The sequence below is a fragment of the Oncorhynchus masou genome, chromosome 7 (assembly GCF_036934945.1).
Source record: "Oncorhynchus masou masou isolate Uvic2021 chromosome 7, UVic_Omas_1.1, whole genome shotgun sequence".
Lineage (NCBI taxonomy): Eukaryota > Metazoa > Chordata > Actinopteri > Salmoniformes > Salmonidae > Oncorhynchus > Oncorhynchus masou.
The window spans coordinates 7,913,722-7,930,052 of NC_088218.1; the positions used below are offsets into that span (position 1 = coordinate 7,913,722).

The 16,331-nt window shown below is 44.3% G+C and overlaps 1 protein-coding gene across 1 annotated transcript in view; it reads right to left on the reverse strand.

Moving 5' to 3' along the window:
* Window positions 1–7,070: 7,070 nt before the first annotated feature.
* The window catches only part of LOC135543147 (melanophilin-like), a 29,307-nt gene continuing 20,046 nt past the window's right edge, over window positions 7,071–16,331 (reverse strand). The window contains 7 exon segments of the mRNA XM_064970227.1: window positions 7,071–8,010; window positions 8,106–8,154; window positions 8,262–8,315; window positions 8,565–8,726; window positions 11,171–11,223; window positions 11,226–11,388; window positions 13,446–13,532. Coding sequence (XP_064826299.1) covers window positions 7,964–8,010; window positions 8,106–8,154; window positions 8,262–8,315; window positions 8,565–8,726; window positions 11,171–11,223; window positions 11,226–11,388; window positions 13,446–13,532 — 615 coding nt within the window. The 3' untranslated portion in view covers window positions 7,071–7,963.

A 16,331-nucleotide genomic window follows, 5' to 3' on the forward strand; every position in this document is an offset into this window, starting at 1 on the left:
TGGCACTACTGATATGACTAGCAGGTACCTGATGAATATCACTGTCAAACAACACTCTGGCACTAATGATATGACTAGCAGGTACCTGCTTTATATCACTGTCAAACAACACCCTGGCACTACTGATATGACTAGCAGGTACCTGATGAATATCACTGTCAAACAACACCCTGGCACTAATGATATGACTAGCAGGTACCTGATGAATATCACTGTCAAACAACACCCTGGCACTAATGATATGACTAGCTGGTATCTGCTGAATATCACTGGCATGACAGCAGAATGAGTTGATGACAATATCGTGCTCTGGGCCCTGGATTAATGATGTCTGTCTGTCATCTGCAGCTCTCAACGGTTTGTTATCACATGACTGGGGGCTTCAGGCCTCACTGCACTTGGTTTGGTTTGAGAGACACTTGACGTCTCATTGAGAACCATTTACCAGACTGGATGGAGGCTATGGAGTCTTATCAGTGCCATAGATTATAGTGTGTAGAGATGGAGAGAGACAGGACTGGAGTATTATGGAGTCTTATCAGTGCCATAGATTATAGTGTGTAGAGATGGGAGAGAGACAGGACTGGAGTATTATGGAGTCTTATCAGTGCCATAGATTATAGTGTGTAGAGATGGGAGAGAGACAGGGACTGGAGTATTATGGAGTCTTATCAGTGCCATAGATTATAGTGCAGAGATGGGAGAGAGACAGAACTGGAGGAAGCATTTTTATATTGCAGTAGTTGCATTTGAAAATTCCTTGGTGTGTTGTGTGTGTGTGTGTGTGTGTGTGTGTGTGTGTGTGTGTGTGTGTGTGTGTGTGTGTGTGTGTGTGTGTGTGTGTGTGTGTGTGTGTGTGTGTGTGTGTGTGTGTGTGTGTGTGTGTGTGTGTGTGTTCAAAACAGCCCCATATTCTGCTTAAGAACAGCTGTATAGCTTTGTCAACACTGTTACGAGGCACACAGTGTGTTATTATATTCAGGATGACAACAACCCAACATCCCATTTCAGATCGTATTCTCATTAGCATGCGGGTGGGGAGTGTCTTCTGGAGGGCCTTCACATCATGTTGTCACTCATATGGTGACTAAGCCCTCTGATGTCAGCACTAAACAAAACTCTGCCTTCCCTGGTTGCTTAGCCCCACCACACCCATGACAATTAGGGACGTTTATGTGTTCAAGGATCTGACTAGTGGTTCTGACTGATAGAACCTTTCTGTGTTTGTACCAACACATGATTCTTACTGCACATTGACATATCACCCTGTATACTTCTTTATTTAGAAGAATGGCAGGAGCAGGAGAGCATAACAAGCCCTTTGATATCTAGTGAGGACATTTAGAACCTTTCAGGGGAATATTATGGTCCACATAGTGAGGCTTTTCCTTCAGTTTACAGTCATGGCTGGTCAGAAAACCTACAGCACAGCATTACACTGGTGAGTTGTTTTAACATCATCAGGACCGGGGTTACATGTTGATAAATCAAGCAGATGAAAATGGAAGAGCTGGGCTCTAGTGACATTTTGGAGGCCATTTGCAATGGGCACCGGCGCGGCCAGTCAATATTTTCAAGATGTTTGTGGTCACTGGTCAGCAGACTTCAGTCTATAGTTGGTCAGAAGCCTGTCTTACAAATACTAGCCGGTCTCACTAGAGCCCTGGACTTTTTATTTTAACTAGGCAAGAACAACTTCTTATTTACAATGACAGCCTAATGGGGAACAGTGGGTTAACTGCCTCATTCAGGGGGGAACAACAGATTTTTACCTTGTCAGCTCAGGGATTTGATCAGTAACCTTTTTTGTTACTGGCCCAAAAAATTCTAACTACTAGTTACCTGGCGCCCAGACTTAAATATAGTATGATGACAAACTGTCTGTCGATCTCCTGTGATTGTATCCCCCATCAACTTCTGATTGTGTTTCCCTCCACTCAAACAAACATCATCTCGCATCACACGTGGTCCTCTGTGGCTCAGTAAGTAGAGCATGGTGCTTGCAATGCTAGGGTTGTGGGTTCCAATTCCTGCTGAGATTGCCACATGAAAAGTGTTTCAAGGCATCTGCTAAATTTGGATATGATGTGGTTCACTTTATCTCCTGTCTGCACTGATTTGTTTCACCTATCGTGTGACCTCAAATTGTTGTAAAGAGAGGAGGGAGACAAGGAGGAAGCCAGTTCAGACTCCCTCTCATATTGAATGCACCCCTCATTGCAGTATGACCTACATCTATATTTTTTTCTCACTCGCTCTTTCTCTCTCTTTCCTGCTTCTTTAATAAGCGTCATGGATAGATGATAGATGATATATGAATAGGTGATAGATGATAGATGATTGATGGATAGATGATAGGTGATAGATGATTAATGAATAGATGATATATGATAGGTGATAGATGATATATGATAGATGGTATATGATAGGTGATATATGATATATGAGAGGTGATAGATGATATATGATAGATGAATAGATGATAGATGAATATATGATATATGAAAGGTGACAGATGATAGGTGATAGGTGATAAATGACAGGTGATAGATGATAGGTGAAAGATGAATAGGACATGGATCAATAGCTGGGAAGTCTGACATTACAGTTGGTACCCATTTCAACCTGCAAACGTGTCCTTGCCACAAAGGTCATCCCCAATTGTCTTTATCAAGCAATTTACCCCTCAACAATCCCCCATTCATTGTGTCACTTTGATCCACTGTCCAGCCACATGCCAGTTTATGTAGGCCAAGCAAACAATGTCCGTGTTTCCTTTTACAAATAATGTGTCTTTGTCTGTTCGTCCAGGGAATGCCTTGCATACAGCATCGGAGAGGCAGCACGATACACGTCCATTACCCCCAGTGAATAATTACCACGCTGTGTTCGTCAGTTGAGGAGGGTGTGGGGCTGCAGCAACTGATGCATGGTTTTGAATAGTCCTCGGCTAGTGGTTCCCAACCTTTTTCAGTTACTATACCACCAACTAAATTTAGCTCTGTCCGGAGTACCCCTGAAGTACCCCCTCGTGTGCATTTTACCAGTAAGGTTATAGTCTCAAGAGTCTTCTTAAATACCCCCTGTGGATAGGCCAAGTACCCCCAGGGGTCCTACTCCCCCAGGTTGGGACCGTCTGGCCTGGGCTATACTTTACAAGTATGATGAGCATGCTCGTGTCTTTATGTTGGCATAATATATATATGTATAACATGGGATTAAATTGAAGGCACTCCGTGGAATAGGTTTGGCGCAGTATGACGAGCATTGCCTCCCAAAATAAGAAATAAAAAACCTATCCCAAAACTTACCTCTCGAGCGATTTGATTGAGGGCATCGTCCTCTGCGGTCAGTCTCTCCCTGTTGGGGATTCTTTTTCGTCCAGTGCCAGTAATCTGAGTTCCCATGTTTGTGTATTCTGTGATAAAGTCCTTACTGTAGCATACGTGTCAGCCTCGAAGAAATTCAAAAATGGAACACAGGAGCCTAATGATGACGATGAAGGGCACGCTGGAAAAATATAATCACCATCTTCACGTAATGGAAAAATAGCTCACCAATAACACGCAAAAAAGAAGTAAACTGTTTACAATCGGGTAGCGACAATGTAACAACAATCCATCATCAATTCGCTTCCCAGGCACGAGACGTGATGCCATTATGATACATTGTTTCAATGTAACCGCCTTCAAACGTAACAAACTGCATTACGAATATCCTTGATTCCTGTTGCTGATAAACAACTAACACCACACGCGTCACTTTGATGTGTCAAAACACCCTCATAGCATCAGACTTCCCTCTTTGGGATCATTGGAAAACGAATTGTCATCTAGCTCATCCTAAGCAATTGTCATCATATATATACGTTTCGTATGGAACACCAAAACAAGAACACACGCGAGCCTGATAAATAATCGTTCTGTAGGTAGACCTAATAGCGATTGAATAATGTCCTCGTTCTTTCCTTTAGCAGAGAACGCGGGGAGTCACCGAGATGTCAAAGCAGATGGACGAAAGTTTTATTGCAGCGCAATCCCGGATGACGACCAAAGCGGGATGAATACACGTTCGGGGCAGAGCCTCGCGCCTGCTGGAGATAGATAGTGGCCGCAGTTTGGACCGGATGGGTGTCCTCCAAACAGTTGAATTTTACTGGTCACACAATAGTCAAAGCAGTTCCTTGGTAGTGTTTTCGTTCAGAATGTATCGTGTAGCTTGAGAAGGTGTGATGCCTTAACAAATATTCTGTAGCCTGATGACCCGAATGGAATTACTCTGGAATGCACGAAGCAGGCCGTTCAGTTGACACGCGCTGTAGACGTCTCCAATAGTCTCGATGCGAACAGAAAGGCTATTATCCTTCTGCTATTTTAGAAGGAAGGTCAGCACTGAGTTCAACCAAATACATCTCACTTGCCATGTCAAAATTGTGGCTGTATGTTCATCTTATTCCTTTGTTTATATGCATTTCTGATTCAAGCCTAAATTATAATATCAGACAATTTTAATCTGTAACGTTAACTCTGACCTCATGTCTCGTCAGTAAACTAGATGAACGCCTTCTGTTTATGCCGGAGAGCTCAGTGCCAATCCATAGGAACTGGTAGGAATTTACTCCCTCTAGTGGAGAAAGATAAGGCCTGAGAGCTCAGTGCCAATCCATAGCTACTGCGGGGAAATCACTTCCTATATTTTATTTAACTACGAGGACGGCCTAGGAACAGTTCACGACAGATTTTAGCTTGTCAGCTCAGGGTTTTGATCTAGCAACCTTTCAGTTACTGGCCTAATGCTCTAACCACCTGGCTACCTTTTCATTACCAGGTAAATTGACTGAGAACACATTCTCATTTACAGCAACGACCTGGGAAATGGTTACAGGGGAGAGGAGGGGATGAATGAGCCAATTGGAAGCTGGGGATGATTAAGTGACCGTGATGGTATGAGGGACAGCTTGGGAATTTAACCAGGACACCAGGGTTAACACTCCTACGATAAGTGCCATGGGATCTATAATGACCGCAGAGTCAGGACATCCATTTAACGTCCCATCCAAAAGACAGCACCCTACACATGGCAGTGTCCCCAATCAGTCTCTTGAGGGGGGATTTGGGATATTTTTTTGGACCAGAAGAAAGAACACCTCCTACTGGCCCTCCAACACCACCTCCAGCAGCATCTGGTCTCCTATCCAGGGACTGACCAGGACCAACCCTGCTTAGCTTCAGAAGCAAGCCAGCAGTGGGGTGCAGGGTGGTATGTTGCTGGCTTGCCACACCTGTAGTGAGGACAGATAACAGATTTGCCCTGAATGATTGTTTGTTTAGTGTAATTCATATGTTATTGCAGTTGAATTGATGTTTTCTAGTGTCATTCAAATTAAATTAAATGTATTTGTCACATGCACCAAATACAACAGTTGTAGACGTTACAGGGAAATGCTTACTTACAAGCCCATAACCAACAATGCAGTTTTAAATAATACCTATAAAAAAGGTAAGAGATAAGAATAACAAATGATTAAAGAGCAGCACTAAATAACAATAGTGGGGCTTTATAGTGGGGCTTTATATACAGGGGGTACCGGTACAGAGTCAATGTGTCAATGTGGAGGCTATATACAGGGGGTACCGTTACAGAGTCAATGTGGAGGCTATATACAGGGGGTACCGGTACAGAGTCAATGAGTCAATGTGGAGGCTATATACAGGGGGTACCGGTACAGAGTCAATGAGTCAATGTGGAGGCTATATACAGGGGGTACCGGTACAGAGTCAATGAGTCAATGTGGAGGCTATATACAGGGGGTACCGGTACAGAGTCAATGAGTCAATGTGGAGGCTACATACAGGGGTACCAATGTGGAGGCTATATACAGAGTCCGGTACATGAGTCAATGTGGAGGCTATATACAGGGGGTACCGGTACAGAGTCAATGTGGAAGCTATATACAGGGGGTACAGAGTCACACCGGGTCGAGTCAATGGTCAATGTGGAAGCTATATAAGGGGTACCATAGTTACAGAGTCAATGTGGAGGCTATATACAGGGGGTACCGTTACAGAGTCAATGTGGAGGCTATATACAGGGGGTACCGGTACAGAGTCAAGGCTGAGGCTGAGCAGTTGCCATACCAGGCAGTGATGCAACCAGTCAGGATGCTCTCGATGGTGCAGCTGTAGAACCTTTTGAGGATCTGAGGACCCATGCCAAATCTTTTCAGTCTCCTGAGGGGGAATAGGTTTTGTCGTGCCCTCTTCACGACTGTCTTGGTGTGCTTGGACCATGATAGTTTGTTGGTGATGTGGACGTCAAGGAACTTGAAGCTCTCAACCTGCTCCACTATAGCCCGTCGATGAGAATGGGGCATGCTCGGTCCTCCTTTTCCTGTAGTCCACAATCATCTCCTTTGTCTTGCTCACATTGAGGGAGAGGTTGTTGTCCTGGCACCACACTGCCAGGTCTCTGATCTCCTCCCTATAGGCTGTCTCATTGTTGTCGGTGATCAGACCTACCACTGTTGTGTCATCAGCAAACTGAATGATGGTGTTGGAGTCGTGCCTGGCCGTGCAGTCATGAGTGAACAGGGAGTACAGGAGGGGATTGAGCACGCACCCCTGACGTGCCCCCGTGTTGAGGATCAGCGTGGCGGATGTGTTGTCACCTACCCTTACCACCTGGGGGCGTGTTTAGTCCAAGTGCCCTTAGCTTAGTGATGAGCTTTGAGGGCACTATGGTGTTGAACGCTGAGCTGTAGTCAATGAATAGCATTCTCACATAGGTGTTCCTTTTGTCCAGGTGGGAAAGGGCAGTGTGGAGTGCATTGATATGGTATTACAGTTTAATTTATGTTTTTAGTGTCATTGATATGTTATTACAGTCTAATAGAAATCTTAAAAGTACACGTGTTTGTTTAAAAAGCAATAATGTATGAATGTGAAAACGCTGTGTCACTAGGTGGCAGCACGTGTCTGCCTGCAATCACGATACCAATATGGGCAAGGCAGAGCGGGCCTTCTTACCTGTAGTGTATGTTAAGATCCCCTCAGAATAGAAACACTCCATAGTTGATGTGATACAATTTATTAGATGCAGAAGCCCAGTGACAGCACAACGCACTGCAGCTTTTCAAATGATACAGTATATATATATATATATATATATATATTTATCCTACTGCAATATTTATAATTGTCATACATATATTTTTTTATATGAATTGAAAGAAAACAGAGATCATTATCCAGACTAGATAACTTGTTATTTCATATCATATTTGTCTGGTCAGTGTCAAGACAACATTTCACTTTTTCATAAAGATATGTACTATGACAATATGAAACAGACACTCAGTTATTTGAATGTAACACAGTGGTGATGTAAGATAGTAAGTCGTTGTGCTTGTTTCCCAGAATCCCATGGAACCCAAAAGGTCATTATTAGACAAGGTCATGATAGTGTACAGTAACTACCACTTTACCAGTGTTCACTAATCAAACTTCATTTTAACACAGAACGTCACCCTGGCCTCTGCTTGAATGTTGGTAACCTATATGGCACAGATTCATCTTTTAAATCAGGAAACTTAGACTGTTTTGCAGCAGGAAGCCCAATTCTGATATTGTTTCCCCACAAATTGCCCTTTTGACCAATCAGATCATTTCATGAGTTTAGCCATCAGATACATTGAGACTGAGAGGATACTTTAGAAAGCGTATGACTTTCAGGCTGTAAACCAGGGTTGTTTTTGCATTGAACATAGCTATGGTGTAGCCTGCTTTTACAGCACATAACTGCTGTGCATTGTGGGTGTGGATATACCATTAACATACTGTAACAACATGGATATGAGATTGACATCAGATATACAGTGGATCAGTGACAGATAAGGTTGAAGGTATATTTCAGTAACTCAGATAATACAGACAGTTTCATTGGGCTTATTCGTCATACAGTCCTTTTACATGTGATTGGATTTCCGTAGGGATCCTGAGCCGTTGCTGGGTTCTGATGGTGGAAACAAGAGGAGATGGTCATAAGCACAGTTGGTCAGGACTCAAAGACAACATATTAGGGGCATCACAATATGCTTTGGGCCTTACTTGTGGGGAAGTCTTGGTTAAACCTTTTCCTGTTCTGTGAACCTGATATCTGTCAGATAGAATAGATGTTTTAGACAACAGCATGTGACAACAATAAGCATCAAAGCAAGCCCAAGAGGGTCTGAAGAGAATGATTGAATTGCACAACACACTCACCTTTTTCTTCCCTGAGGCACTTAGAGCAGCAAGTTTGTTCTCCAAATCAGACACCTAAGAGAGAAGGAAAAGACAGAAAGTACAAATTATACCCCTTCTGAAGGAAAACAAGTTATCTGAAAATAATAGATATGTCAACTTAACGAGCTCTTGTGTGGTATTGTTATTTCTTCATGCATCTCTGTAGGCCACAATGGTTCTTGGAAATCTACAGTTCACAGTGTGCTTTTCAGTCCATACAGCACATCCCTGTTGAATAGAAAGCCTGCTCAGTAGAACCCGCAGTAGAGCCTCGTCACCTACCTCACTCTCAGTGCTCTGGACCCGATGTGCAGTCAGAGCCACCACGTCCTCCAGGTCAGACAGCTCCGAGTCTGTGGCCCCTCCGAAGCGGTTCTTGGCACTCTGCTCCAGATGCCTCAGCTTCTTCTCCAGATCAAAGGACTTCCCTGAGGTCATGTACACCTGGAACAGGGCACAGGACAACCACCACAAATGTACCCTTACAGACGAGCTGCTAACCAAACACCATTAGCAAGCTAACAGTTTCCAGACTAGACTGCTTGGAATACAAAGCGAATCTCTGCTTTAAGACAACACAAGACGTCTCTTCGCATGCTTTAAACAAAAGGCTCCAGACCTACACTTGACACACAGCTATTTTGATTGGATTCTGATTGCTTGGGAGGAAAAGAGTGTGATTTTGAAGCTTACATTTTCCTCAAGTTCCCTGTAAGACTCAGCTGCTTTCCTTACTTCTGCCTCGTCAGTTATCATGGGGCTGTCATTAGAGGTTATGGAGGGGAAGTACTCGTTCATGGCGCTTTCAGCGGCATTAATGGTCCTTAGAAACTCTTTGGTGATGTCACAGAGGGCCGCCGCGGTGGATCTCTGGAAGCCATGTAAGGGAACAGAAATCAGCCGCTGGGAACGTACCTACGTCTCCTATATGTAGCGGAGGTGATTTGGAATCACACTTTCGTGATCAGGTGGCACCTGCCTGAGACTTGCTAGCCCAAATGTCACCCTGAAACCACAAGGATTTTGTCTTGGTCTAATGGTGAAGACATTTACATTGACATTGCGGACATTTAGCAAGAGACTCTTATCCAGAGGGACTGACAGTTGGTGCAAGTCCAACTTTTCCTCAGTAAAGCAGCTATCAGCAAAGTGCTGAAGTGCGAGTGAGAAAAGACAAGTGTGAGTATTAGTGCTAGAAAGAGTGTTAAGGATTGTTTTAAGATGTTAACTCTGCGTGCGAGAGGTCCCTGGTTGGAGCCAATGATGTAAACCCTAGATGACTGACAAGGGGTGTTGTTTTGAAGCCACCATACGGCCATTTTGGTACTCCCCCTGCATTTATTAATGTCTACATTGGTTTTTGACAAGTATATTCTATTACAGCCACTTTAATGCATTTAAATTACATTATGTGGGGCCTCCCAAGTGTCACAGCTGTCTAAGGAACTGCATCACAATGCTGGAGGCGTCACTACAGACCCGGGATCAATCCCAGGCTGTGTTGCAGTCGGCCGTGACCGGGAGAGCCATAAGGCGGCGCACAATTGGCTCAGCGTCGTCCGGGTTAGGGGAGAGTTTGGCCGGCCGGGATGTTATTGTCCCGTTGCGATCTAGTGACTCATTGTGGCGGGTTAAGCGAGCAGTGTGTCAAGAAGCAGTGCAGCTTGGCATGCTCGTGTTTCAGAGGACGCATGACTCTCGACCTTCACCTCTCTCAAGTCCGTAGGGGAGGTGCAAAGATGGGACAAGACTTACCACCAATTGGGAGAAAATGGGTAAAAAAAACAAAAAAACAAAAACACATTTATATTATGTGAACTGAACATAAAAATACAAAATATATTCCTTAAAATATTTGTTGTTGTTGTTGTACTAATGATACTGTCCCCATTACAACAAAGAAATACCTAAATATATGTTATTTTGTTCTTGAAACATTTTATTGAAATACTGTAGAATTCCATTAATTCCTATGGAAGAGTTCTCCTATGTAGTTCTCCTATGTGGTTCTCCTATGTGGTTCTCCTATGTGGTTCTCCTATGTGGTTCTCCTATGTAGTTCTCCTATGTGGTTATCCCTATGTGGTTCTCCTATGTAGTTCTCCTATGTGGTTCTCCTATGTAGTTCTCCTATGTGGTTCTCCCATGTGGTTCTCCTATGTGGTTCTCCTATGTAGTTATCCTATGTAGTTCTCCTATGTGGTTCTCCTATGTAGTTCTCCTATGTAGTTCTCCTATGTGGTTCTCCTATGTGGTTCTCCTATGTGGTTCTCCTATGTAGTTCTCCTATGTAGTTCTCCTATGTAGTTCTCCTATGTAGTTCTCCTATGTGGTTCTCCTATGTGGTTCTCCTATGTGGTTCTCCTATGTAGTTCTCCTATGTGGTTCTCCTATGTAGTTCTCCTATGTAGTTCTCCTATGTGGTTCTCCTATGTAGTTCTCCTATGTGGTTCTCCTATGTGGTTCTCCTATGTAGTTCTCCTATGTAGTTCTCCTATGTAGTTCTCCTATGTGGTTCTCCTATGTAGTTCTCCTATGTGGTTCTCCTATGTAGTTCTCCTATGTAGTTCTCCTATGTAGTTCTCCTATGTAGTTATCCTATGTGGTTCTCCCATGTAGTTCTCCTATGTAGTTCTCCTATGTAGTTCTCCTATGTGGTTCCCCTATGTGGTTCTCCTATGTAGTTCTCCTATGTAGTTCTCCTATGTAGTTCTCCTATGGAAGAGTACCAATATGGAGGCAGGTGGCTTCAAAACATCTCATTGGCCATTATTTAGCAACAGCAATCCAGGGTTTATACACATCATTGGTTGGATCCTATCACCTCCGCTACAGCTTTTTGGTGTGTGTCTGAGATGTAACAGGATAACAGGACCCCCAAAATTCACCTGCTGAGCCTCGGTGGGCCCCTCATCGCTGGAGGAACTGAGGGGCTCTAGGGGAGGACTGGGAGGTTACTCTTCACAGCGGCCCTCTTTAATAAAGGGGTCTTCTTCCCCCCTCCTGCTTCCTCGTCGGAGGACGGAACACTGATGTTCCCCGCCAGCTCGCTCAGCTTCCTCCTCAGCTTCTCCTCCTCTATCTGAGCAGCGGTCGGGGACGTCGCCTGTGGATAGAAACAGGTTTAACTTACTAGACTTTTTTCTTTTTTGCTGCTAAGGGAACCTCGAGCCTCAACAGTGCATCTCCAGTGAACTCTGTTCTGGGCAGTTTTCTTGACTTTATTCCAGGTGGACAGAAACAGGGTTGGGGTCAGTTCTATCTAGGTTCTCGTCAGTTTAAGACTTGAATATTTAGGAGTTGAATTGCTTATGTGTTAAGGAGAAATTCAACAAGGAGGAGTTGTAATGGAAATGAGCCCAACTTAAGTTGGGCAACAACAGGTTAAGGCCAGAGTTAGCTAACAAGTTACCCTTTGATGAACAGCTGTGATTCTCTCTAATGTGATTATTCCAAGAACGATAATGCTCTGTTAGGAGATCAGTAGGAAGCTCTGTTAGGAGAGCAGTAGGAAGCTCTGTTAGGAGATCAGTAGGAAGCTCTGTTAGGAGAGCAGTAGGATGCTCTGTTAGGAGAGCAGTAGGATGCTCTGTTAGGAGAACAATAAGAAGCTCTGTTAGGAGCTCTATTAGGAGAGCATTAAGAAGCTCTTTAAGGAGAGCAATAAGAAGCTCTGTTAAGAGAGCAGTAGGAAGCTCTGTTAGGAGAGCAGTAGGATGCTCTGTTAGGAGAGCAATAAGAAGCTCTGTTAGGAGCTCTATTAGGAGAGCATTAAGAAGCTCTTTAAGGAGAGCAATAAGAAGCTCTGTTAAGAGAGCAGTAGGAAGCTCTGTTAGGAGAGCAATAAGAAGCTCTGTTAGGAGAGCAACAAGAAGCTCTGTTAGGAGAGCAACAAGAAGCTCTGTTAGGAGGGCAGTAGGAAGCTCTGTTAGGAGAGCAATAAGAAGCTCTGTTAGGAGAGCAGTAGGATGCTCTGTTAGGAGAGCTCTGTTAATAAGAAGCTCTGTTAGGAGAGCAGTAGGATGCTCTGTTAGGAGAGCAGTTAGGAAGCTCTGTTAGGGAGAGCAGATAAGAAGCTCTGTTAGAAGCTCTGTTAGGAGAGCAATAAGAAGCTCTGTTAGGAGCTCTATTAGGAGAGCATTAAGAAGCTCTTTAAGGAGAGCAATAAGAAGCTCTGTTAAGAGAGCAGTAGGAAGCTCTGTTAGGAGAGCAATAAGAAGCTCTGTTAGGAGAGCAATAAGAAGCTCTGTTAGAAGCTCTGTTAGGAGAGCAATAAGAAGCTCTGTTAGGAGAGCAGTAGGAAGCTCTGTTAGGAGAGCAATAAGAAGCTCTGTTAGGAGAGCAATAAGAAGCTCTGTTAGGAGAGCAGTAGGAAGCTCTGTTAGGAGAGCAATAAGAAGCTTGGTTAGGAGAGCAATAAGAAGCTCTGTTAGGAGCGCAATAAGAAGCTCTGTTAGGAGAGCAACAAGAAGCTCTGTTAGGAGAGCAATAAGAAGCTCTGTTAGAAGAGCAATAAGAAGCTCTGTTAGAAGCTCTGTTAGGAGAGCAATAAGAAGCTCTGTTAGGAGAGCAGTAGGAAGCTCTGTTAGGAGAGCAATAAGAAGCTCTGTTAGGAGAGCAATAAGAAGCTCTGTTAGGAGAGCAATAAGAAGCTCTGTTAGAAGCTCTGTTAGGAGAGCAATAATAAGCTCTGTTAGGAGAGCAGTAGGAAGCTCTGTTAGGAGAGCAATAAGAAGCTCTGTTAGGAGAGCAGTAGGAAGCTCTGTTAGGAGAGCAATAAGAAGCTCTGTTAGGAGAGCAGTAGGAAGCTCTGTTAGGAGAGCAATAAGAAGCTCTGTTAGGAGAGCAATAAGAAGCTCTGTTAGGAGAGCAACAAGAAGCTCTGTTAGGAGAGCAATAAGAAGCTCTGTTAGGAGAGCAATAAGAAGCTCTGTTAGGAGAGCAATAAGAAGCGCTGTTAGGAGAGCAATAAGAAGCTCTGTTAAGAGAGCATTAGGAAGCTCTGTTAGGAGAGCAGTAGGATGCTCTGTTAGGAGAGCAGTAGGATGCTCTGTTAGGAGAGCAGTAGAAAGCTTGGTTAGGAGAGCAATAAGAAGCTCTGTTAGGAGAGCAATAAGAAGCTCTGTTAGGAGAGCAATAGGAAGGTTTTGAACCCTTTCTTACCTCATCGTCGGGGGGTAGAATCATCTTGGACTCCAGCCGGTTCAGGAGACTCTCTATGGCTGACATGCGCTTGTTTAGTGCATTGACCTGTATCACAATGACAGGAGAGGAGTGAGGTGAGACCAAGTGAGGTGAGACCAATACGAAATGACAGGAGAGGAGTGAGGTGAGACCAAGTGAGGTGAGACCAATACGAAATGACAGGAGAGGAGTGAGGTGAGACCAAGTGAGGTGAGACCAATACGAAATGACAGGAGAGGAGTGAGGTGAGACCAATACAAATGACAGGAGAGGAGTGAGGTGAGACCAAGTGAGGTGAGACCAATACGAAATGACAGGAGAGGAGTGAGGTGAGACCAATACAAATGACAGGAGAGGAGTGAGGTGAGACCAATACAAATGACAGGAGAGGAATGAGGTGAGACCAAGTGAGGTGAGACCAATACAAAATGACAGGAGAAGAATGAGGTGAGACCAATACAAATGACAGGAGAGGAATGAGGTGAGACCAAGTGAGGTGAGACCAATACAAAATGACAGGAGAGGAGTGAGGTGAGACCAAGTGAGGTGAGACCAATACGAAATGACAGGAGAGGAGTGAGGTGAGACCAATACAAATGACAGGAGAGGAATGAGGTGAGACCAAGTGAGGTGAGACCAATACAAAATGACAGGAGAGGTATGAGGTGAGACCAATACAAATGACAGGAGAGGAATGAGGTGAGACCAAGTGAGGTGAGACCAATACAAAATGACAGGAGAGGTATGAGGTGAGACCAATACAAAATGACAGGAGAAGAATGAGGTGAGACCGATACAAAATGACAGGAGAGGAATGAGGTGTGACCAATACAAAATGACAGGAGAGGAATGAGGTGTGACCAATACAAAATGACAGGAGAGGAATGAGGTGTGACCAATACAAAATGACAGGAGAAGAATGAGGGGAGACCAATACAAAATGTACATTGTGCATGAATCGAGACGCAAACCTGACACAAGGTTGGATATTGTATTACACCAGACTTGCATGGAGTAATCACTCAAAATAGACCTTCTAATCATTGGCTGAGCAGAGCAGCTGATTACACCCTATTCTACATCCTACAATCAAAGCTTGTTGCCATCAATCCCACACAAATGATCAATGAACCTTCCAGGTACAACCCCAAAGCCATAAACACGGGCACCCTCATAGATATCATCCTAACCAACTTGCCCTCCAAAGACACCTCTGCTCTTTTCAACCAGGATATCAGCGATCACTGCCTCATTGCCTGTATCTGTAATGGGTCAGTGGTCGAACGACCTCCACTCATCACTGTCAAATGCTCCCTGAAACACTTCAGCAAGCATGCCTTTCTAATCGACCTGACCGGGGTATCCTGGAATGACATTGACCTCATCCCGACAGTAGAGGATGCCTGGTTATTCTTTAAAAATGCCTTCCTCACCATCTTAAATAAGCATGCCCCATTCAAAAAATGTAGAACCAGGAACAGATATAGCCCTTTCTCTGCAGACCTGACTGCCCTTAACCAGCACAAAAACATCCTGTGACATTCTGCATTAGCATCGAACAGCCCCCGTGATATGCAACTTTTCGGTGAAGTAAGAAACCAATATACACAGGCATAGAAAAGCCAAGGCTAGCTTTTTCAAACAGAAATTTGCTTCCTGCAACACAAACTCAAAAAGGTTCTGGGACACTGTAAAGTCCATGGAGAATAAGAGCACCTCCTCCCAGCTGTCCATTGCACTGACACTAGGAAACTCACCACAGATAAATCCACTATAATTGAGAATTTCAATAAGCATTTTTCTACGGCTGGCCATGCTTTCCACCTGGCTACCCCTACCCCGGTCAACAGCACTGCACCCCCCACAGCAACTCGCCCAAGCCTTCCCCATTTCTCCTTCTCCCAAATCCAGTCAGCTGATGTTCCGAAAGAGTTGCAAATCTGGACCCCTACAAATCAGCAGGGCTAGACAATCTGGACCCTTTCTTTCTAAAATGATCTGCCTAAATTATTGCAACCCCTATTACTAGCCTGTTCAACTTCTCTTTCATGTCATCTGAGATTCCCAAAGATTGGAAAGCAGCTGCGGTCATCCCCCTATTCAAAGGGGGGGGGACACTCTTGACCCAAACTGCTACAGACCTATATCTATCCTACCCTGCCTTTCTAAGGTCTTCGAAAGCCAAGTTAACAAACAGATTACCGACCATTTTGAATCCCACCGTACCTTCTCCCCAATGCAATCGGGTTTCAGAGCTGGTCATGGGTGCACCTCAGCCACGCTCAAGGTCCTAAACAATATCTTAACCACCATCGATAAGAAACAATACTGTGCAGCCGTATTCATTGACCTGGCCAAGGCTTTCGACTCTGTCAATCACCACATCCTCATCAGCAGACTCAACAGCCTCAGTTTCTCAAATGATTGCCTCGCCTGGTTCACCAACTACTTTTCCGATAGAGTTCAGTGTGTCAAATCAGAGGGCCTGTTGTCCGGGCCTCTGGCAGTCTCTATGGGGGTGCCACAAGGTTCAATTCTTGGGCCAACTCTTTTCTCTGTATACATCAATGATGTTGCTCTTGCTGCTGGTGAGTTTCTGATCCACCTCTACGCAGACGACACCATTCTGTATACTTCTGGCCCTTCTTTGGAAACTGTGTTAACTACACTCCAGATGAGCTTCAATGCCATACAACTCTCCTTCCGTAGCCTCTAACTGCTCTTAAATACAAGTAAAACTAAATGCATGCTCTTCAACCGATCGCTGCCTACATCTGCCCGCCCGCCCAGCATCACTACTCTGGACGGTTCTGACTTAGAATATGTGGACAACTACAAATACCTAGGTGTCCGGTTAGACTGTAA